At 41.6% G+C, this 23417-nt stretch overlaps 4 protein-coding genes across 8 annotated transcripts in view; 1 reads left to right on the forward strand and 3 right to left on the reverse strand.

The window, feature by feature from the left end:
* The window catches only part of LOC106643686 (tRNA (guanine(10)-N(2))-methyltransferase TRMT11), a 183927-nt gene extending 174009 nt beyond the window's left edge, over nucleotides 1–9918 (forward strand). Inside the window, exons 1-10 of one of the 5 annotated variants that reach the window (XM_089596174.1) lie at nucleotides 6502–6531; nucleotides 7620–7916; nucleotides 7982–8047; nucleotides 8150–8389; nucleotides 8465–8599; nucleotides 8665–8928; nucleotides 8995–9133; nucleotides 9194–9392; nucleotides 9470–9596; nucleotides 9666–9918. In XM_089596174.1, the coding sequence (XP_089452300.1) occupies nucleotides 7716–7916; nucleotides 7982–8047; nucleotides 8150–8389; nucleotides 8465–8599; nucleotides 8665–8928; nucleotides 8995–9133; nucleotides 9194–9392; nucleotides 9470–9596; nucleotides 9666–9830 (1536 nt within the window). In that variant the 5' untranslated portion in view covers nucleotides 6502–6531; nucleotides 7620–7715 and the 3' untranslated portion in view covers nucleotides 9831–9918. Of the gene's footprint in view, nucleotides 1–6501; nucleotides 6532–7619; nucleotides 7917–7981; nucleotides 8048–8149; nucleotides 8390–8464; nucleotides 8600–8664; nucleotides 8929–8994; nucleotides 9134–9193; nucleotides 9393–9469; nucleotides 9597–9665 lie in introns of those variants that run through there. The other 4 variants (XM_089596176.1, XM_089596175.1, XM_089596177.1 and 1 more) reach the window with 4 other exon arrangements.
* On the reverse strand, nucleotides 252–2459 carry LOC106644020 (ileal sodium/bile acid cotransporter-like). Its single transcript, XM_014359366.2, has 6 exons — nucleotides 2118–2459; nucleotides 1815–2024; nucleotides 1570–1744; nucleotides 1240–1502; nucleotides 985–1171; nucleotides 252–902 (listed from the first exon to the last, which is right to left on the reverse strand). The coding sequence occupies exons 1-6, from the start codon at nucleotides 2436–2438 to the stop codon at nucleotides 724–726; spliced, it is 1335 nt and encodes a 444-aa protein (XP_014214852.2). The 5' UTR covers nucleotides 2439–2459; the 3' UTR covers nucleotides 252–723.
* Nucleotides 3260–4959, reverse strand: LOC106644144 (alpha- and gamma-adaptin-binding protein p34). Its single transcript, XM_014359543.2, has 6 exons — nucleotides 4735–4959; nucleotides 4497–4660; nucleotides 4288–4402; nucleotides 4053–4208; nucleotides 3862–3984; nucleotides 3260–3781 (listed from the first exon to the last, which is right to left on the reverse strand). Exons 1-6 carry the CDS (start codon nucleotides 4817–4819, stop codon nucleotides 3597–3599), a joined length of 828 nt encoding a protein of 275 aa, XP_014215029.2. The 5' UTR covers nucleotides 4820–4959; the 3' UTR covers nucleotides 3260–3596.
* Nucleotides 9919–10983: 1065 nt separating the features above from the next.
* On the reverse strand, nucleotides 10984–16599 carry LOC106642633 (uncharacterized). Its single transcript, XM_014357467.2, has 6 exons — nucleotides 16367–16599; nucleotides 15817–16273; nucleotides 15322–15689; nucleotides 13713–15247; nucleotides 12258–12850; nucleotides 10984–12099 (listed from the first exon to the last, which is right to left on the reverse strand). The coding sequence occupies exons 1-6, from the start codon at nucleotides 16597–16599 to the stop codon at nucleotides 10984–10986; spliced, it is 4302 nt and encodes a 1433-aa protein (XP_014212953.2).
* Nucleotides 16600–23417: the final 6818 nt, after the last annotated feature.

A 23417-nucleotide genomic window follows, 5' to 3' on the forward strand; every position in this document is an offset into this window, starting at 1 on the left:
AAAGTTCCGTTGACGAGCGACAAGACTACCTTCACCTTAAATTCATGTTATTTCATTAGTAAGATAAATTAATACAAAGATATTGTTTTTTGTATTTTTTTTACTATAGTTTACGGATCATGTGCGAATGTCGTGACTCTGCAGACTCAGGACGTGGGACCGGCAGGTTTTAAATCTAGTTTTCAAACGTAAAATGTCAATTCTGTTTAAACAATTTTACCCAAAGTATAATTTATTTTCATTTATCCTGATATACATGAGCAGCGCATATTAAATACTGTGTCAATAGGATATTTACATTTCATGTTAAGTTATGTATTATACAAAAAGGGTCTTCACTTTTAGAATTTCAATAATTTTTTGTATTTTTTATATTTTGCAACAAAATATTTTACTACTACTCAACACCTACAATTATTCCCATTCAGACATCATTTTTTAAAATTTTTTAATAGTAAAATCAACATTTGCTTAGATAAACACAAATTTTGTACATAATTTTGTTCTCACGCAATTAAATAAATGTTATAACAAACTAATATAACGACATGTCCGCTTGTAATAATAAAATCTATAATCTATACTAACAACAAATTTGTACACACAGTTACAGCATAACATCATTATAAATGTTTGTATGTTTCTTGATGATTCAACCACTTAATTAGATAACAATCAGTGGTGTAATCCCACAACCAGTTGTAAGTACTTATAAATTTTTCCTTATTCCACTGCTTGACTGAGTCTAGTAGAAGAGTACGATGACGAGCTCAATAAATTATTCGGATTTCGTAGATTATCAATCGAAGCGGCTAGTTGTTTTCTTCGATCCAAAATAATTTTCACGATGTATAGTACCAGCAAAGGCAACGGAGTCATTATAGCACAGCATACTGGAGCAACTAGAAAGAAAATTACAAACTTAATCTTCCGCTTGTTAAAAAAAAAAAAAAAAAAAAAAAAAAATTAAAATTTCCATGTTACCAGTAGTCAAATCCGCAGCCGGTTGTTTCAGACTGAATCTGAGTAAAAATATAGCAACTCCCGTATTTTGTATGCCTGTTTCAATGGCGATCGCCCTTACATCCTGATTTGACTGACGAAAAAAAATTGCAACTAGCATACCCGAAAGGAATCCAAGCCATGGTAGTCCCATTCCAGCTAAAATAATCTACAAAGCATAGAGTGGCTCAGTTTAAGTAAAAATACCTAAGTCACAATGATAATAAACGTATTTACCTTCCAGGAAAAAAGCTTGAACAAGTATAGATTAGTGACAATGGCAAAAACAATGATAAAAATGATAAGGACCAGAGAAAAAGGCTTCATCATGCGCACCAAGACTTTTGATAGCCTCGGTAATTTTTTCTGGATAAAGTATCCAAGTGCCAGTGGTATAATGAGACCAATAGCAAAAGTAGCTACTTTGTCATAAGGCATAGCTAAATTGCCTCTGTCAAAAATATGTTTGCCAAGAGTAAAAATCCATAGTGGCATCATACCTGTAAATATAATTAAAAATTCTTATAGAGTATATATCTATCATGTTAATAGCTAATTTATATTTACCAAATGCAGCAAGTGTACACAAAGTGGTCATTGTTACAGATAAATTCAGATTTCCACCAAGCAACATGGTCCAAATGTTAGAAGCACCACCGCTTGGACTGATTCCAGTGAAAAATATTCCTAGCTGCATTTCTGGAGATTCGGGAAATAACACGATTGCAAGGCAGTAGCTTATCTGAAAATGTGCATGTCAGCATTTGCGCAGTAATGGCAGATCATGTTAAAATATTAATTATAGTATTCACCATTGGCATTAGGAGAAATTGACAAAAGCATCCTATTAATGGTCCAACGGGTCTTTTTATTGTCTTTTTGCAAGAATCCCAGTCCATTGCGCATCCGAAATTTATGTATAATATGGACACTAGTGTCGCTACACTTGCTGTAAAAAGTTTATCAACTAGTCTTACACTCCGAATTACTATGACGTTAATTGCTTCTGATACTACCTGTTTCTGAAAATCAAACAGTAAAATAAAAATCATAATTTAAAAATTCTTTGATAGTGGTTTTTTTTTAGATAATCATTTTAGTAGTATGTGTCTTACCCCATTAACAATAACTGACATATTAATCTTGGCATTGCCGAGGAAAATACCGGTGGCATTGATGAAACTCTTGTAAGAGCCATTATGAATCAAACTAGAATTAAAGCTTGGTACATCTAATTTAACTACATACAAGTTTGAACTAGTGGCACGAAAGTTGCTTATAGTACTATCATTGCTTATGCTTTCAATAGTAAATGAAATAGGTACAACTTCGTCCATATGAATTTGCACTTCTGTTCTATTAAAAAAAACTTTTGGCTCTCCATTTGTGTTCTTCAGTGCCAGCAATAGGAGTAATGGCACCACTATTTGAATCATCTTTCTGGAGCAGCAGCTGGGAAGCTGAGGAGCACGGTCAGCACGGAGCAGACTGTTGTGTATATGCCGGTATACATATATGCAAGTCGATAGGGTGGGGGGATTGGTATGGCGAGAGAAAATAGATTCGTTCACCTTACAATCCAGGGACGGTCGGGGACGGTGTGAGCGAGTCGGAGACGAAAGTGAACAAGTGCTCTTCTCCGATCGTCCCTGATCGTCCCTGACCGTACGCGATGCGCAGTTGTACACGTTAGGTTAGATTTATGCAAAAAGTAAACAAACTTGTTTGTATTTGCACTTCTTTATTTACAAACTATTGTTTACATACAGCATTAATCTAACCTAACGTGTACAACTGCGCATCGCGTACGGTCAGGGACGATCGCGGACGATCGGAGAAGAGCACTTGTTCACTTTCGTCTCCGACTCGCTCACACCGTCCCCGACCGTCCCTGGATTGTAAGGTGAACGAATCTAATGACGCCGCGTGGGGTCAGTGGGGATGGCTGCAATTATGGAATGTTTATTTACACAATGTGAAAAGTTCCGTGTCTGTTGTCGACGGCTGCCGAATGAACTAATTTTACTCGTATGCACACAAAATCAAAGTCCTGAAAAAAAAAAATGAGTCTAAGTAGATCTTCAGCCTTATTTCTCAGTATTTCTCATGTGCGAGAAAAGTTTCAAGTGAAAGGCTTTTTAGTCTGATGTATAGATACAATTTTTTTTATTAAAAAATAGATACAAGATGTCAAAAAAAAAAAAAAAAAATGTTTCCTACAATGAAAATAATACATTAATTTTTATATTGCGGCAGTTTTCCTTACAGGTATGATATGTACATGCGACGTTTAACTGTAGAATTTGTCAATTAAAAAATTTATCTGGTTTTAATTACAATTGACCAAAACAAGATTATTAAATACAAAACTCTAATACATTTTAAAGCAATAACTCAAGTTAACTATCTAAGTATTCTATTTTAATACTTTTTATGTCTCTATTTTCTATACTGATATATTTACAGAATCTATTCTAGTTTTTTTTACTGATTTTGAAATCATGATGTTACTTGCAGACCAAATGAATGGCGAACAAAACGCTTTGTGTTGTCATATTACAAATAACTAAGATCTTTCTCACTATTTACAATACTTATTCTATGTTCTCATCATCAATTTCTGAGGGATCTCCCCCTATTGCTTTCCAAAACGCTGTCACTAATTGTTCAGCAGCAACTTTTCTTTGATTCGAAGGCATTTGAGCAGTTTGCTCTTTCATTGCTTTCAAATGACTAAATAATTCACCAAAATCTGCATCTTCGTTATTCATGATTCCATCTGCAAAATAATTGATTTTGTGTTATATTCAACTTTCAACTGGTTTGATTTTTCGGTATACAAAAAAATATATTATTTACCAAGAATGCTTTCCATTTGTAAGCATTCTGAAAAATCTTTGGAGGTATTAAGTTGGACATTTTCCAGCTGATCTTCAACTTTGTTTATCTCAGATTGAGGCACCTCAGTATTTTTTCTATCAACTGGAAAAGAATGTTTCCGTGACAAATGTTGATGTTTTATGAGATTTATCAAGACTTTTCATAATAACCTTTAAGATTCATGTTTGGCCATGCATGCGTTTCCAAAACTTCAATTATTCTTGCAATGCCGTAGTTGCTCTGATCTTCTTCCAGATCCATAATTTCCTTATCCGTAGGATCTAACTCAATAAGTTCAAATTTTTTTGCTGCACACCATCCTATCACTAAAGATAGTGAATGAATTATAGTTATAAGCAATCTTAAGGATGACCCTTTTTTACCTATCATATGTATAAAATTCACCTTTCTCTCTGATACTGACATTGGGGATAGAATTACTAAGTAGCAATAGTACTTCTGCAGTTGATTGAGTGACCATTGCTGTTATTTGTTCTTCCACCAATTTTAATGTGTCTTCCTGGCAAGTTAATGAACTATTAATGTATTTTTATGCAAAGCAAGCAAATATTGGGCTGATATTGACTAGATCCCATTTGAAATAAATAAATTACCGTTTCAAAATCATAGTGAAATAACAGAGCTTCAAAGTCTGAAGCATCAATTGACAAATTTTCAGTTGTACACAGCAATATCTGGGCAGTGTAATACTTATTATCAATATCCAGTAAGTACTGTTCAACATCGCCCTGTCTCAATAAGTATTTAGCTTTCATACCTGGAACAGATGCAAAAATCCAAACCATGAAAAATGTTCTCATGGTTTTCATTGTTTACTAAAAGTGTACATACTGTTTGCTATTTCCTTGGCATTGTCCATTTTCGAACTCACAATTAACACACGCGGTAAATCCATTTCTGCTTTTTCGTTGTCCATAGCCAATGAGTGATTATATAATTATATGGAAATATTTATAATATATATATATATAACGCTTGCAGAGAAAAACTACAACAACCCGGTAAACGCCAGTGCCAGTTCAGAGATTCTGCAGAATGGTAACGCGGGGGTGTGTGGGGTACTACCACTTATAGGTATTGTCAATTAATTGCATATTGCAAATTATGCATTGTGTTTTGTGTATCAGCGCCATCTACCGTTGCGGATTTCGCGGTCTGACGCAAACTATTTTCTAGGGGATCCGTCTTGGAAAAAACCCTAGATTCTAGGGATTTCCAGAAGCAGTAAGTCACTGGGCGCATATATAGATATACAGTGGGTCAAAAATCGCAGACATGAAAGAGAGAGAGAGAGAGAGAGAGGTAGTATCTATACACATATGTAATATTACACACTCGATCGCCGATCGCCCTGTCACTCTCAGCCGCTTACATATATGCTCACTCCACTAATTTTAAGTAGTGCCATGTGATCGATTTTATTAAACAATATAAGTAGAATATCTATGCTTTTGGAGGTCGATTTTCAGGTAAAAGATCAATTTTACACTTGCCGCAAACAGCATAAGCAATGACAACTTTTTATTTTATATCCACAATATATTTCAATTATAAACCAGCCGCAACTAATGTCATAGCTACAAAATAAAAGTAAAACATTGTTGGTGCTCTTTGCGGCAAGTTTTCAATTTATTTTATACCTGAATATCGACCTCCTATATATTTACACTTTCGGGTAAAAGATAAATTAAAAACTTGCCGCAAAGAGCACAGACGATGTTAAATTCTTATTTTATATCTATCATATTAGTTGCGGCTGGTTTATAATTAAATAAATAGCTCTAGAGCCTCAACTGCCTAAAGCCTCCTTCAGAATTTCAGGGGCCACTTTTGGCCAAAAAAATGTCGACCGCTAGATGGCGCTGATCCAAATACTTATTACTACTTATAGAAGAGCCATTTAGTCAATTATAAACTAGCCGCAACTGATTTAATAGATATAAAATAAAAAGTTGACAATGTTTTTTTCTGTTTGCGGCAAGTGTAAAATTGATCTTTTACCTGAAAATCGATCTCCAAAAGCATAGATACTTTACTTATATTGTTTAATAAAATCGACCATAAGGCACTACTTAGTAGTGAATTAGTGATTACTTTAATTACTAAGTACACATAACTTGTCGTATATCTTACACCTTAGAGCATATACTACTGGAATAAGCATGCAAGCGGCTGAGAGGTCTGAGAGATCGTGAAGGTAGGGTCAGTCAACTGTCGGTACAGCAGGGCCAATATTTTTGTTGCTGTACCGACGGTTGGCTGACTCGCTCGATTTGCAGGTCTCTCTCTTACCTCGTGTCTACCGTCGGTACAGAAGGGTTTGCAACGCTAGATGGCGCTGATACACCATACATAAATGATGGGTGTTTTCCGCATTCCGCAATCGTCACCAGCAATAAAAATATATATAAGTAAATAATATAGTGGGTTGCGCTCTACGCTACCGTCAGGTCAGTAAGTCAACTATATACCTTGAATTAAACTGGCGCTCTGTTGCTCTGTTCCGTAATCTGGCCAGTTAAAATAGCAGACGACAGTCAACAGCGATGAAATCTTCACTTTTTTTTTCGACTTTCACGTCGTCTGCTGTTGTAACTGCGGAATAAATTAGCGCCAGTTTAATTCAAGGTAAGTATAGTTGACTTACTGACCTGACAGTAACGTATAGAGCGCAAATTTAAATTACTTGCTGGTGACGACGATTACGGAAAACACCTTAAGCGGCGTTACCACCACGACCTACGTCACTATGCAGCCTCTGATTTTATCATTCTGGTAAAGAGAGCACAGTGTAAGATGTACGTGAAGTTATGTGTAGTAATTAAAGTCATTACTACTAAGTAATGCCATATGGTCGATTTTATTAAACCATATGAATATCTATATTTTTGGAGGTAGACTTTTAGGTAAAAAATAGATTGTAAACTTGCCGCAAACAACATAAATCACGTTAACTTTTTATTATCTATTTAAAAAATTAGTTGCGGCTGGTTTACAATTGATTAAATGGCTCTAATATAGGAAGTAATAATTATTTTGGATCAGCGCCATCTAGCGGTCTTTATTTTTTGGCCAAAAGTGGCTCCTAAAATTCTCAATCAGAGCATTCAGGATTAAAGCCATTTATTCAAATATAAACCAGCCGCAACTCATGATGAAGCTACAAAACAAAAAAATAACAATACATGTGTTTTTGGCGGCAAGTTAACAATCTATTTTCTACCAAAAAATTGACCTCCTATGTATTTATACTTTTGAAGATGAATTTTCGAGCAAAAAATAATTGTTAACTTGCCGCCAAAAACACATGTATCGTTATTTTTTCATTTTATAGCTTTGTTATATGTTGCGGCTGGTTTATAATTAATTAAATGGCTCAAATCCTGAATGCTCTGATTGAGAATTTTAGGAGCCACTTTTGGCCAAAAAATAAATACCGCTAGATGGCGCTGATCCAAAATAATTATTGCTACTTACAGTAAAGTCACTTTTTTAGTTATAAACCAGCCGCAAATAATCTTATAAATAGACGATAAATAGTTGACATTTTTTATGCTACTTGCGGCAAGTTTACAATTTATCTTTTACCTTAAAATCGATCTCCAAAACCGTCAATATTCTACTTATCTTATTTGGCTCATAAAATCGACAATATTTACAAAATTTTAATACTCTTGACCTTTTACCATTAACTCATGTAAGCACAAATTAATCAGTCCAAAAGAGACAATCGAAGAAAAAAGGCCTGAAAAAGAAGCACAGTTACACGAAAAGTCTCATAAGGATAAGAATGGAGCATTGGATCTCACTTGATGCAAATGCAAATACCTATACTGCAAATCAGAAATCACACTACATTCTCACACACACATCCGTGTTTACCAAAAGAGCATGGTAAGAGAACCTTTACAGTAAGGAGAGAGCATGTACATATATTAACTGTCGCTATGAATAAACAATGGAAAAAGTATTTGTTATGGTTCGCTCACGAGCACGTAAACTTCCGAATGGCTGTTAGTGAATCATTTTTCATATCAATTAAATGCATTATTATTATTTCAATTTTATTTTATTCTAGGAGATGGACTCAATAATTAGTATGTTTAGCATAACCTACAAATCGGTACATAAACCAGCCGACCAAGTAAGATAGGAGTCATTTATTTATTTATATTTTCAAGCCCGAAATCAATTTTATTTTGTTAATTTCTATTATATCGCATTAATAGATAAACTTTATGAACAGCCATTCTGGATAATTGAACTGCCATCTGAAAGTGCAGCGCGACTGATAGCTGATAGATCAGTTTTATTGAAACACTGCATTGAATTATGGTCACATTCAAATACTATTCATGGTCTGCATTCAACTTTACAAGCTATTCCTCACAATGAGACTGCACCGTTCCTAACTACGACTTATAAGATCTTTGTTGAAACATTTTGCAAGCACTTTACTCAAACAGAAAAAGTAGAAAAAGTAGAGGTAATACTCATTTATCATCCTATAATTGATCATAGATATCAACTGTATAGTATTGGCTAGTAACTTTGTTCTAAGGCTTTTAGTTACTTGCCTTGGACCGGCAAAGTTAATTTAAAAAATCCAGACACAACACTATTCTACATAGAGTATTATGGTTTGCAACCTAATGCCATTCCAGAAGAGCCTCTTGATTTGTTTTTTGGAAGACTGGTGAGTTAATAATATTATCAAAAACTAGGTATAGCTTGTAATTAACTTTTCTTAATTGTGTTTAGATTGCTGATGGCCAAAGGGATAAAATTCAAAAACTGTCTTTAAAATCTAGAAAATTTATAGGCAACACATCAATGGATCCTCAACTATCTATTATAATGGCTAATCAAGCTCAAGTAAAAAGTGGAGACATTGTCTTGGATCCATTTGTTGGTAGTGGTTCATTGCTTATTCCAGCATCGATGTTTGGTGGCTATACTCTGGGTACGGACATAGATTTTTTAATGCTTCATGCTCGCAGCAGACCTAGTAGAATCACCCAAAAGGTTAAAAAAAAAATTGATTGTTAATGCTATTACTGCATCCAACGAATTATTGTGTAATTTTTTCAGATAAGAGAAGAGGATGAAAGCATAACATCAAACATGAAACAGTATGGTATTGAATCAAGATTCTTAGACGTCATTGTTTCCGATTTTTCGCGACCTTTATGGAGATCCGATATAAAATTAGATGCCATTATTACTGACCGTAAGATAATAAAAAAATGTGAGTTTTTTTCCGATTCATAAGATATTTATATATTTATAGCTCCCTATGGTATTCGTGAAGCTGTTGAGCGTATAGGAACTCAAAAAGCTAAGCCTTGTATAGAAGAACACCAACTAGAGACGCACATACCATCCAAAGTAGAGTATGCGTTGTGCCAACTATTTATTGATCTTCTAGAATTTTCTACAGTCCATTTAAGGCTGTCAGGTAGAATAGTTTTTTGGTTTCCAGTGTTTAGGTAATGATTAGTTTTAATTTAAACTTTTGATGCAAAAAAATGTTAAAAATCTCACTTGGAATACTCCATTGCTTTAGGAAAGAATATTCAGAGGATCAACTACCCATACACCCTTGTTTAAAACTTGTCGCTAGATCGGAACAAATTCTTAGTAATTACACAAGTAGATTGTTGTTAACTTACGAAAAAATCAAGGAACCCGAGGTAAAAACCAATTTGCACTCAAACGTTCAATTCTTAGTAAAATCTCTAACCCAATTATCTTCTCGTCAGCACAACGATCCCCCATGTACAATAGGAGAGGCAAATTTCCGAGACCAGTATTTCAATATGAGAGAGGAGTTGCGCAGCGTAAAACGGGCTCGAAAAAGCGCCGATCGAGCGCGACAAAAGAAGGAATGGGAAGAGCGTCAAGCCGCCAATAGAAAAAAAACGTGATCGAGCATGCATACTGAGTATCAATTGTATATTATATAAATAAATAATGAATACAGAATTTTTTAACTACAATCTAGAAGTAGTCACAACGCACCACTTATTGTCTAAAAATACATCTTGCTTTTTTTTGTTCAATAAAAAAAAAAAAATAAACAATACAACGCCGATTATGTGTAGGTGTCTGAGTAATAAGTACAGTGCAATCGAGATTTTTTAATAGCTAAAGTACAAAAAAAAAAAAAAAAAGATAAGATGTAAAAAATAAAATACGTTACAGAATACAGTATAAAATATATACGTGTATAATTTGGCATACGCAACAAAATACGATTGGCACAGGCATCAACGCACGTCCGGTACATCGACAGTGCCACTGCGTCATTATCTCTGCAGGTCGATGATAAATTTCTCTGAAAAACTCCCTTTCTTTTCACGAAAACTACGAATACTACAATTGTATGGTGCTTGAAAGGGCGCACCGATTCTTCCAAGGAGTTAATAGAGAAATCAGTTCCACCGAGCAGTAATTTTTTTTGTTTATTTTCAACTCTGAGATTCATTCATTTCTCTATCGTAAGTATATAGAGTCGAACTGCTTGACACAATTAGCTTAATTTGCTCGTGGTAATTGGCCATACAGATATGCAGTCAGACAAGATCGTCGGCTGCAACGAGGGCGTTACATTGATAAAATTACGTCTATATTTCAAATGTGCACCCCGCGACGAAAAATTTTCGCTTTTCGCGCATATACAGTTTACCGATCACCTTTGTATTTGCACGCACCTCATTGCACGACTCGCACCTCGCGTTCCCTCTAGCATTTTTATATCATCAAACCGATCAATCGAGTTAAGGACAAACGAATTAATATATATAGTCAATGTAGGTACACACGCCACCGATAGCTTTAATTTTTTTTTCTTCTCTTCTAATTTTAATACTGAAAATTAATAACATCAATCGGATCAGCAACGACTTGGCGCTATTACATCTCTAAATTGTATGTTTGACAGCTATCCTCGAGTGAATTAAAAACAAATTTTAAAAAATGCCCAAGGGAACACCGGTACTGCAAAAGAAGACAGAGGAAGAAAGAAAAGGAAGACACGTGGACGAACAGCAAAATTCCCTAACCCGTGTCTTTGGGCTGTCACTGCACGAGAAGCCTCCTCCCGCCAGTTCTCGAAGTCGCAGCCCTACCGGACAGCGTCGGAGTGTCCTCGGCCTCTTCCATTCCCACGGGAAACTCGTAGATCGGCTTGAAGCCGCCGAACAGCTGGGGCTTGAACTTGTCGGGATCGAAGCTCTCGTCGCCGCTCCTCTCGGTCTGAGCCTCGTTTTCCTGGCTGGCGCTCATCTGTTGCTGCTGCTGCTCATCCTCCCGTCTACCGTTCGACGTCGGCTTCTGTTCTTCCTTGGAGCGCTCGGTACCGTTGACCGGCTGCTGTGCCGTCGAGGGCGCCACGACGACGCTCCAGCCGTTTTTCACCGGCATCTCGGCCGACACGCTCGCGACGAAGGGCGCCATGAAGCTCTGGGGCGACGGTGCCGAGGAGGACGAGCTGCTCGGCTGCTGGGAGGGCAGAAGCACTGGCTTCTCCTCCCTGCGCACGCCAGACCGGACGAGCAACTCCTCGTCCTCGTTGTTGTCGCCCTCGTCGTCGCCTGACTCGCTCGAGGGCGTCGTCGGTGTGTAGACGTAAGCGATCGGACTCGACGACTGGGTAACCAGAGCTGGGGGCGGCAGTCGTGGCAGCGTCGCCGAGATCGTGGCGCTCTGTTGGTCGCTCTTTTTGCCGAAGGGCAGGAGGCCCTGTAGATACGAGATCACATTGAAGCTCGTGTCACTGCTAGCAGCTACCGCCGCTGCTTCCTCCGCCTCCTTTCGCCGCTCCTCCTCGAGCTCGTCGCTAGGGATGAGAATGGGCCCAGACCAGATGCCCGCCTGAGGCCCAAAGTCGGAATTGACGGCGTTGTGGTGCGGCCTCTTGCTCAAAAAGTCCTTGTCGCTCTTGTCCCCTTTGGGCTTTTCTTCGTCTTCGTCGTAGTGCAGGGACAGGGTATCGGGTGGCAGTGGCCTGTGAGGACCTCGGGTGCCGATAACCACGGACTCGTCGCGCTCGACCGTGTCCTCCTGGCTGCCGATGTTCACCGCGCTGTTCACCGGGTAAACAACGTAGACGGGATCAGCGCTGTCGGGCGTACCAACGCTGGTGTCGCGGTTGTCGAGCTCACTTATGTCCTTGCGCCGATTGGTTTCATTGCTCTGTACACACAAGAGAGTTTTCAAAATCAAGTATCCCCTCGTCATTACACCCCAAAAAAAGATTGTGCATTGATTGCGAATCAACCGAGTCATCGGTAGTACACGACTACTGAAGTGAAATCTCCGCGCTTTTGTGTAATTAATTCATCATACGTTACCAGGGTGGAATTGTCGCCATCGCCATCAGCAGTCCCGGAGCTGTCGTCGCTGCCCCTGTCGTTCTTGCTGACCTTGAAGAGCGGCGGCCGGTTCGACTTGATGATGTCGTCGTCAAAGCCGCCCCTCTGCTGGATCATCTGCAGGGTCGCGACTTTGGTCATCTGGTGGTCTTGTCGGTTCTTCGAGAAGATGATGGGCCGAGGTGGCACCTGGGGCGGCTCCGCGGAGAACCGGTCGCCGGCCATCTCGTCCTCCATCCTGAGCTTCTGCACCGACGGCCTCACCGGAGGGACCGCCGGGCGCCCGTACCGCTTGAAGCTCTCGAGTTGCTCGTCCTTTTTCCGCATGGGCGGACCTTGGTGGTGGTGGTGCATGGGGTGAGGTGGGTGGTTCGGGTGAACCGGTCCTCCTCCTACTACCGGTAGTGGTGGTGGGTTCAGGCGCTGCAGGTGAGGCGGTGGCATGGAAATCGGACCCTGCGGATGGGGCCGGCGCGACGGGTGCATGTGCGGCGGTGGCTGCGGCTGGATCGAGACCGCTGGACGTGGTGGACGACTCGGCGGATATTGCTGAGGTGGAGCTGGCAGGGTTCCTGATGAACACAGTGCGACAGAGGGCGCATATTTGTTAAAATACAGTGTATTAAAGTGTACTTCCTCGAAAACAATAGAAATCGCATGAAAGTATGGTCGCTTGATCGTTCTCATGTCGGCCTATACCCTGTGCACAAATATAGGGTATGTGCAGCAGGAAATCGAGAAAGTAATGATCACACTGCGATTGAGATTAAACAATCTTGGCCGTGCATAATAGCCGTGAGCGGTAAGTATATAATGTACGTATATGCACGCGCGTAGGTACGTATATGTGACGAGTACATATTATACACACAAGGAGCACGGAAAGAACTCTCGATTGACATAGTTTTTGAGATCCCGCAAGCGCTATTCGATAAAGTAGGCAAACGTCCCACATCCGCATCAAATGTACCTACTATGCGGTGTGGCAAAGATACTTATTTACGAGCCGCGAGCTTACCGCTGCAGGGAAACTTAATTGTCATAATAACGAGATGTATGCAGCGACGCCGTTGATCTTTTATTATATATGTACGCGTGTTATTTTCGCAGAACCTCGAGAGCGCATTATACATACAGACAGGTATGCATTTGTTTTCCACTTTGCAATTTTCTCAATGAAACCGTATTTTTTTTTTTTTTTTTTTTTGCCTCTCGTTAAAATTTCTCAAGCCTCGGAAAGAAATCGCCAATGAAACTTGACGTCAGTGAGAAAATTACAAGTGCACGTGTATATATACGCTCGGGTCATAACCGTGTGAAACGAAACCCTAGCTTGAAAATCAATAATAATCTACTCGCAACTAACGGATGCCGATAACCACGAGTAATGTAATTAAGTATATGTAAGCCGCGAGCTGTGTTAACACAACTTACCGATCTTGTCGGTGCCACGGTGACCGTGGGACGTCTTGGCGTTTGGTCTGAACTGGGGCAGGATGTTGGGCAGGTTCGGATCGTGGGGTGGATTGGGCCGCCTCTTGAAGCCCACGGGCGGGAGCTCCGGCCTCGGGGGCAGAGGTAGCCTCTGAGGTCTGGGTGGGAACTCGGAGGGCTTGGCCGCGTTTGGCCCGTGCTGGTAGTGGAAATAGTAAGGCGGCCGCTGTTGGCTCATGCCGGCCGGCACCACCGGCCGGGACTGATGGTGGACCTCCGCGGGCGGCGTCAGGCTCTCCGACAATTGCGGCAGATTCGGATTGTTATTGTTGTTGTTGTTGTTGTTACCGATCTTCTCGCTACTGCCACCAAAGATAACGCTGTTCTCGACAGGAGTGCTCTGTCCGTTGGGCCCGATCTCTTTGACCGAACCGTCGGCTTGGTTGATGACTATTATGTGCTCCTCGACGGCCGGATGGCTTGGGCTCTGCTCGTCGTTCTGGTTGTTGTTTGGACCGCCATTATTATCGGGGAAGCTGACGATACTGGTGACCTTGACCTCGTCCTTGTTCTGCGCAGTCGTTGGCACTGCAGCACTGACGTGGTGACGGTCGTTGTTCTCCTGACTATCAGGCGCCGATGGAAAGACGACCGACGGTTGCGGCTGGTTCTTGGTGTTTTGGTTCGGCTCCAGCTCGGATGGCGTGGAAGAAGAAGAGGAGGAGTCGGACTGGCTGTACCATTGCTGGGTATTGTAGCCGGCCGCGGGCACTGCCGAGGAGTCGACGACCGACACCGTGCCGAAGATGGGCCGGAAGTTGTTCTCGCTTGGGTTGCCATTGCCAGGCACGACGTAGGGCCGCTGCTGCATCTCCTCCGATCCTGTGGCGCCGTGGGTGTAGTAGCTTCCCTCGACGTTCTGCCGGTTGCCCAGGACGAAGGATACCGTGTCCTGGTCGTGGGGCACTATGACGTTGCTCGTGCTCTCGGGAAGGACGCTTATCACGCTCCCGGGCCTGCCGAACATCATCCCGTTGGAAAAGTGCACGCTCCCGTGGCCCACGGGCATGTTGTTGTTGTTGTTGTTATTACTGCCCATGAAGAACTCGGCCGGTCTATGACTGTCGATGACGTTCTCGTGCACCTGAGGCACGTGCGCGTGGCCATTGGCACCGCTGTCCAAGGGCATCGAGGTCACGGGCGGCTGCTGGGGAACCGGCACCATCATCGGTTTCGAGGTGGTCAGGTGGACGATCGGCGTTGACGGAGAAGGAGAGGACGGCCCTGTGGGAAGTGGACTCGGGGACGCCGTGGTCGTAGTGGTGGTCGTCGTTAGCGACGGGCCTTCGAGCTCGATGCTCTGGACGATGTCAACGCTGTGGGTGTGCTGCGGCTCATGGTGATCTTGGGGCTGCTCTTCGGGCGACGACTCGTAATCGTCGTAGCCGTCGCTGTAGTCGTAAGTTGTCACGCGAGTAGGACTCTGCGGCCCATTGCTGTGGCCATTTTGATCCTTATCGCCCATCGGGTACATACTGAAAACGCGATATTTAAAACGTTTAGCATAGTACAATTATTGTATGCCCATACATGTATGGTCCTCGCTCACCTGAACTTTGTGCTCGTGAGCTTTTCGATCGGCAGCATGTCCTCGTACTCGTCGTAGCGCTCGGTACTCTTTGCCGGTGGCTTCCAGGTGGTTATCTTGGGCGACTGCGTAGTTGCGGGTGGCTGCGTGCTACTCGCCCTCACGGTGGTCACCTTGGCCGTGCTCGACGTCGTTGTCACTGGCTTCGTCGACTTTAACGCCGTCGGCTTTTTCTCGACCGGCCGGGCCGTGGTGCTCGTGGTCGTAGTCGTAGTCGTCGTGCTCGAAGTTGTTTCCGGCCTCCTCGTCGTCGTCGTCGTCGTCGTCGTCGTCGTCGTGCTCGTGGACTTGGGATAGTAGACCTTACGAGTGGGCGTATTGATCGACGTCTGCTAAAAATAAATAAATAAATAAAATAATACATACACCTACAATACAATAAACGTCAATCGGGCGCAAACCGATATACGTCAAGGGAAAAAGAGATGTAAACTAAAAAGTATGTATAATGAGTACCTTGGTCACGTCGTCCGGGTGGTAAGGCTTGTGATTGTTGATGTTGTAGCTACTCGAGCCACTTTGTACCTTGGTATTGGCGTACGAGCTCGATATGAGGGGATAGTTTTCGCGCTCGTACTTGTCCGAGCTGTACTTGACCGGTAAATTGAGAAAATCGTGAAAACTCGGTGAGTAGGGATTTATCTCGTTCGGCCCGACGCGCTCGGTCTTCGAGTTGCTCGAAACGACGCGCTTGCCGTCCAAGTAGCCGATCTTGCCGTAAACCGGTTCCCGATCGATACGCGCGGTCTCATCCTCGCCGTCGTCCTCGTCGCTCTCGCTACCGTAGCTCTCGCTGAGGTTCAGGGCTTTGACGGGCGGCGCCTTCTCGAAGTCGATCTTACCGGTTATCGGGTCCTTCTCCAGGGAAAAGGGCTTGCCGCCGTTGAAGGCAAACGCGTAGGGCAGCTTATACCTGAAACACACACGCATCGTAATTGAGCCATTTTTGCTTTTCGTTTGAATAAGCTTGGATGAAAAAATGCTGTTAGTTCAATAGTGCTCGTGCCTTGGTTCCTGGTCCGGGTAGGTCGTGGAGGCCGTGCCGCCGCTTTCTTCGGCCACGAGGTCGTAGTCCTCGGCCGATTTCCCGAGAACCAGGTGCGAGCTCCCCCCCGCGGAGGTTTCGTCCGTGGGTGCTTGGACGGCGCGTTTGTTGTCCAGGTGGCCGCCCATGAGAAAGTCCGCCCCGGCGAGGCCGAGCAGCGCGGCGCTCAGGAGCAGCGATCGGAGTGCCGTCATCGCTGGGCGCGCTTTTATAACCACTGGAATGTTTTATCGCGCGTTAATGTGCGGGCGGGTTTTCGTTGATCGGAAAAATTACCGCCATCTGTTTTTTAATGTGTTGCATTAAAATCCCATACGTATGTATACCTAAATAAGTATGAGCTGACAACTATACAGTGATTCATATGCATATACATAAATGTACATCTGAGAATTCCATTAAAAAAGGTAAAAAGCCAATAAGTACTACACAATATATGATAATGCCAAGTGACACAGTTTTTTCATTCTCGCTCTCCTTCGCGTCGAATGTGTATGTATGCGTAAATATGTACGTACGCACTGCCTCCGTACTCTATGATGAGGAAAAGAATAATTATACCGTTAACGAAGATCATTGCGTCACTCAAAAAGGCACGCACGTGTATACCAGTTTCATTATATATGTACTATGGCAATTGGCATACTACGGTATCATACATTATATTATAAGTAGCAAGTTATAATAAGGTAATGTGTATATGTACGTATGCTATATATAGTCGATGCTCCGGTATATAGTGGGTCAACGCTTTCGCGTCCTGGGCATATTATAATGTGTACAAGTACACGACGGACGGTGGATGGCAAAAAAAAAAAAAAAAAAAAAAAAAGGTGTACCTGTACGAGCTTCCTGCCATTTTTCCTTACGCAAATGAACAAACCGTGTGTATAGCTTTCGTACACAGGATACATGTACGTTTTATACTTTGCGATCAAAATAAAGCGTCGTTGTCGTCGTTGTCGTCGTTGGTTGTCGTACGTATATATACCTTAATTGCTCTGATATTTCAACGATGGACACATTAACTTGGTTTCGTTTCGCGCTGATAATGAATTTTCGTACATATATGTGTACGTACGTGTAGAGGGACGCAAGAGGTGAAAGGAGGAAAACCTCATTGTATAAAGTCCCTCGAGAGCGATTCACGGAGGGGGTGAGTTTTGGGCCGGAGAAACTCGGCGATGTGAAAATTGGATGGTAATAAAATTCGTTTTTTTTTTTTTTTTTTTTTTTTTGTTAAATGGAAATTTTAATCGACGAGCCGTAAAAACGCTTAATTAATCGCTTGGTGCGTGAAACAACGGTACACTCGAGGAACTCGAAGGCGCGTCGAAAAGTCGTTTTAACATAATCAAAGACGACACGCGTTTTAACGGCAAAGACTGCTAGCGATGACCAGCATCGTATATGTAAGAGCGCACACTATCTTAATTATCATTTTTCTTTAATCCTAATCGAAACCATCTCTATCAAGAGAAAAAATCAAATTGATTTTACTTTTCATTGGCTACATATAGTTTTCCTAAAGGCCCGCAAACAAATCAGACATCTCATCCTGATGGATAATGAAAGAAAAAAAAAGTAACGAAAGGAGAAAAGCGTGGTTAATTACTTTCTTAAAAAATCCAAACGCCCAGCGGAGATCGGTAAAAAATCGGTATAAGAAACCGCATGGACCGAGGTACCGTAACCCGTTGTAAATAATCACATAAATATAGCACGACAGCAACAGCAATGCGTAAATTAATATTGACAGTAGCCTCTCCTATTCGTATATGTCAAAACTGTCCAGTCACGAAATCTCGTTAAAATTGTACGAAAAAGATTCAGAGACCGATCGCGCAAAAAGAGCCCAAGTTGTATTTTGTACTTAATTAAGAGCCTCGATTGAAAACACACGCAAGTGGACCACGTCACCTAGAGGGGATGCGTAGTTTTATTGTGTATAGCTTGCTTCTTCCAACCGATCGCTCATCGACTTGTTACATACGTAAGTATAAGTACTTACACGCTCGGATACGGATAAACAAAGAAAAAAAAAAAAAGTGCCGATAGTATTCCGCGATGTATCTGATTTTCCCACACCGTATATTATACAGTATAAGTAGGCATATAATATGTACGTATGTGTGCATGTAATTTGGTGAAAGGGACGAGTAGGGCGCGAAAGGAGGATGCGCCCGTTTATCTCGTCTCTCTTCCTTCTTTTGTCAACGTATATATTAGGTGTATATATATATAATATACAAGCTCGTAATGTATGCACGTGTATGTATATATACGGACACGACGGCGGACCGGGACGATGGCACAGATTCCATGAACGCGGCCATGGTCACGGACGTTGCTTGCTGTGTGTATTAATGTACGTGTAACGTATCAACCTGCTCGGCCTTTTGTACATTTATACATGTATATATTTATATACAGTCACGTCTTTTGTATTTAACGCGTATCGTCCCTCCGTGTATATATATACCTGTACAATTAACATGCGGCTCGCACGCTTCTTGCACCCGATAGAGGTGTGCGAGAGAAAGAGAGTCACTTGTGACTGTATACCATCATTTGAACTGCTTACGTACACATTGTATTGTTAAGAAATCTTTGAAAAATTAATTAATTGGGTTTTCAGTGCATTACTCAAACATTTAAAAACGCTCGCTTCGATATAATACCTATATATTATATGTGCCATTGACACTTGTTTTTTCAATACCACAAGTACCTTCTATCAGTTCAACACCAATGAGATTATTTTCTTATTGCGTTTGAACTCATGTGTCGGCGTGTACCTGTCATAATAATTTGAAAGCATATTGCAAAGGGTTAAAGTTTAAAGGTAAATATTCAAATGGGTTGAACTCGACAAAATCGTTTGACCCGAGAGAGAGAGAGAGGAGAAAACATTTGCCTGTTTTGCGGAATCGACAGGGACACGCGCAAGCATACACCACACTCTCTCTACTGACCTCACTACTTATTCCGCTTTTGTTTGCCGGGGAGTATACAATACACATCATATAGAGGCGAATTTCCTCATTGCGCGGCTGTGCGTCCGCGATAAGACGCGACGTGCCTTTTTCTTTCTCAAATGACTCCTCCGTTATACTGAGCTTATTTTTTTTTTTTTCATTTTGCCTTCGCATACTAAAACGGAGAGTGTACGGCGGGACACGTCTTTTCTTTTGTTGCAGGATAATTTTCCGCAATACCCATACATGTATATGTATAAACTGTATCAATATCGCGGATGTGGTGCAAAATAGAGATATCTTCCGTGATTGGGTTAATTTATACCCTAGGGATATTATGTAAACAAATGAAGGATATGAGTACGCACGATTGAATGCATCTCCAGCAACAATAATCACACGTGACGTAAATCGTATCCTTATACGGGAAGAGGAGAAAAACACATAACGGACACTTTGGCTTTTGCAACGTAACACCCGTACACACAAACGTGTAAACTCGATCTAGATCGGCAAAGCAAAGGTTTCCGTGTGTACGATGCAGACACGTGGTGCATTATTACGCGAGAGAAATCAACAAAACGCCCGCATCGCTTTGTTATATGCACCCGCGTGCAACACCTGGAATATAATTGCGTTTCGCGGCTCCTTCTCTCTCATGCATGTACATGCCACACTTTTCCGCATCTGCACACAAAAGGTATGCCCATTTACTTGTATACTCTGTGCCTCCTATAGCGTTACATCAACCGGCTTGACTTCTTTTTTTCTTTCTTCACCTCTCCGTATACTCATCCTCTCTCGTCCGCATTTGGATTCTCGTTTTTTTTCTTCCTTGGGACCATCGCAGCTGTAACACCCGCGCGACGGGTAAATACGGCTCTTTGCTTACTCGCACTTTCGCGCCTGATGATGCGCAGCGAAAAGTCCGGGAAACTCGATCTCATTTTATTCCTTATATGTATACACAGGAATAATGGATCGTTTCACGTACGGCTATATTTGAGGTAAAACACGATCCGAATGACTCAAGAAGCAAACAGTTATCATATGCCCCCCAGCGTTAGCGCTGGTTTCGCAATAACTCCTGTACGAATTGAAAAACCCATGGATATACATAAGTACTATACGTGCAATTCAACGCAACAGGCCTCGTGCACACATGTATATAGATATGCGTACAAACGCAATTTGTACGGTGTATCGATTTGCGGAAATTCCGATCGCGAGCGAAATGATATGTAAAATCGAAAGCGCCTGTTTTCCACGCCGTGATACGCGCGTACGGTACCTTATTTCGTTGTTTCTCCATCATAATATGTGTTACCTATACGTTTACGCGCGTTGTTGCATCATCTCTATATAGTTACAAATTACATTTCATCAGAGTGATTCGAGTTTGTTCGCATTACTCCAACAAGAGTCAATGTTTATCGTGTGTATCGCAATGTAATCGCGATGATAACGATTTTCCACGCGAATCGGAGGTACAACGCACTTACATTGATCGGTAATGCATGCGTTTGTGTGTTATATTATGGTACTCTTTATTTCATTTTGTTTATTTCCTTTATAATATATGTACGCGTTGGAATACCATTCCACCGAATCATAGGCGAATACACACATATAATTAGAAGCGCCAACGCGTAAAAAGCAAATAACATCGTGGGTTGGCTTTTAAAAGTGGAATGTCCGACGCGACCGTGACCGGCTGTACTTACATAGTGAGATTTCGGGACGATGACCCACTTAACCGGCTCTGTTTTCCTTCTTTCTTTCGCTCGAGTGTGTAGTATGTATAGAGGTATACATATGTATACATGCGCGCGGTGGACCACTAAAAAAAAATCGGCAGAACGCGCATCCGAGATCGGCTGTTTTATTGTACATTATACACTGGTAACGGTTTGTTTTCTTATTTATTACGGGACAGCAAGGATTTCGGAGAACCGTATGAAAAAAAAAAAACGATCATGCAGATGAATGAAAAAAAAAAATCGTGCGATCTGAAAACGAAACCCGTATCCCGTAGAGTTTACTGACCGGTATATTCCTACGCGCTTGTTGTATGTGCGAGGCGCAAGGTAATTCGATTCGAGTGATTTCGTCGGGAAAATTTGATACAATCACTGCTGTGTCGATAATTTTGAAAGAAAAAAAAAAAAAAAAAAAAAAAAACTCCGTGCGACAATTACCCCATGCGCGCGTGTAGAAAGTCTTTGACGAATGTATAAATTGTCCAGGGAAATTTCTCCGCTTCGCGAAAAATCCGAGTCACGAATTTCTCTTGCATACGCGTCAATTTGTGAGCGTGCATTTTATTTTTCTTCTGCTCCAAGTCGATCAAAATAGTTTGCACGGATTGACGCGTTTTTCAATCAAACCTAGAGATATGCCAACAGCTGAAATTACACACACGCGTGTATATACGCGTCCGATACTTGGAAGAACGTTTCTAACATAAATTACACCCTTCACATATCCAGCGCACCGTTTTCGAACCTTTGTTTTTGTAAAATAGAAAACAACGCCTTGTTTTTGCCATTTATCAAACGTTGACCTGCAGTTGAACGCTCACGTACGCGCATACGTGTACATAAACGCATGATAAGTCATTAAACTTGTGTTTTCCAATGTCGCGCGAGCACAATGTGTATCTATTGAGAAATCGTCGCGTGGATTTCCCCGCGAGAGAAAGAGATAACTACTTTCTTTGTTGACGTTACTTGCCATTGTTCTCACTAGGCAAATAAAACTAAAATGACAAACAATCGGCAAAGCTGCATTTAAGTTTGGTATTTTTTATTAATTTTTTTTTTTTCAATAATCGACACATATGACGCGTGTGTAATACCGTCATTAGTTTCGCGGCTCCTTACAATTGAATGACTTTTATTGTGTGAGAGTTCCGTTCTCCCGAGCAACGCAATAATAATCTCGAATGAAAACATAGTTCGCATTTCCTACAAAAAAAAAAAAAAAAAAAAACACGACACGTGGGATCAAACCTCGTTATACATCACCATCACGGAAAATCCCTCGTTATCTCGTGCGGGGGAAAGAGGGAGGGGAAAAAAAAGGGAAAACAGTTTGACGCGTCTAACGATTTCATCCATCGAGATGTAACAGGAAGAAAAAAAAAAAAAAAAAAGGAGAAGAAGATCAACCTGCTCTCGGTTGCATCATCGCATACGCGCAGACTGCACCGGCACAACGGGTTGTGCGTTCGTATACGCTCTTGACGAGATGAGGTTCAAAGACCCCCGCGATCAGGAAGCAGAGAAGAAGTTGACGATCGTTACGTCCATCCCCACGTTGTTGTTTTATTCTTACTATTATTTTATATTGCACTTGGCTTTGATCCGCTGGTTGCAGGAGACGGTGGGTGTATATATATATATATTTTTATGTACAGTACCGATCTCGTCAAGTGGAAAACTCGCCGGCCGGTTAATGGATGAGCTGCACGCGAAGCCGTATAATAGCGGTTTCCGCGAAGTGAGAGCCTTTTTTTTTCTTCTCCTTTGTTTTCACGTTTTTTTCTTCCTTTTTTAAAGGTAACGGGGGTTAACGGGATAAACATTACCTTTTTTGTCATCAAAAGTCGATTAAAAAAACAATACAGTATATCATAAAAGCACATGTGAATGTAATATAGCTTACCTTTGAAAGAATCAAGTAGCGAAGAGTAAAAACCGATCGCTCGATCCCTTGCCGATTATTGTTTTCTATTTTCTCGGTAATTGCCACAAAATTTGGAAACCCGATCGTATATTATACCGTCTACGAAAAAAAAATCACCGAATCGGCACTTCTGGCTCGCATCCTCATCCCTCCATCCAACGATCGGTCCACGATCAACCGTCACTAGCAAAGAAATTGTAAATATCTTTAAATCGAAAAAATAAATATCTTTAAAGCTCGACGACAGTCCGCGATCCGATGAACATCGGCAACTATCCGGTCCCTTTCGTGTGGCGCGCGCGCCGACGACTGTTCGTCCTTCTTCCTTGGACCTGACTGCTGCTGCT

Source organism: Copidosoma floridanum, unplaced genomic scaffold (genome assembly GCF_036245765.1).
Source record: "Copidosoma floridanum isolate Cflo_tuat_1 unplaced genomic scaffold, Cflo_Japanese_pri ptg000030l, whole genome shotgun sequence".
NCBI lineage: Eukaryota > Metazoa > Arthropoda > Insecta > Hymenoptera > Encyrtidae > Copidosoma > Copidosoma floridanum.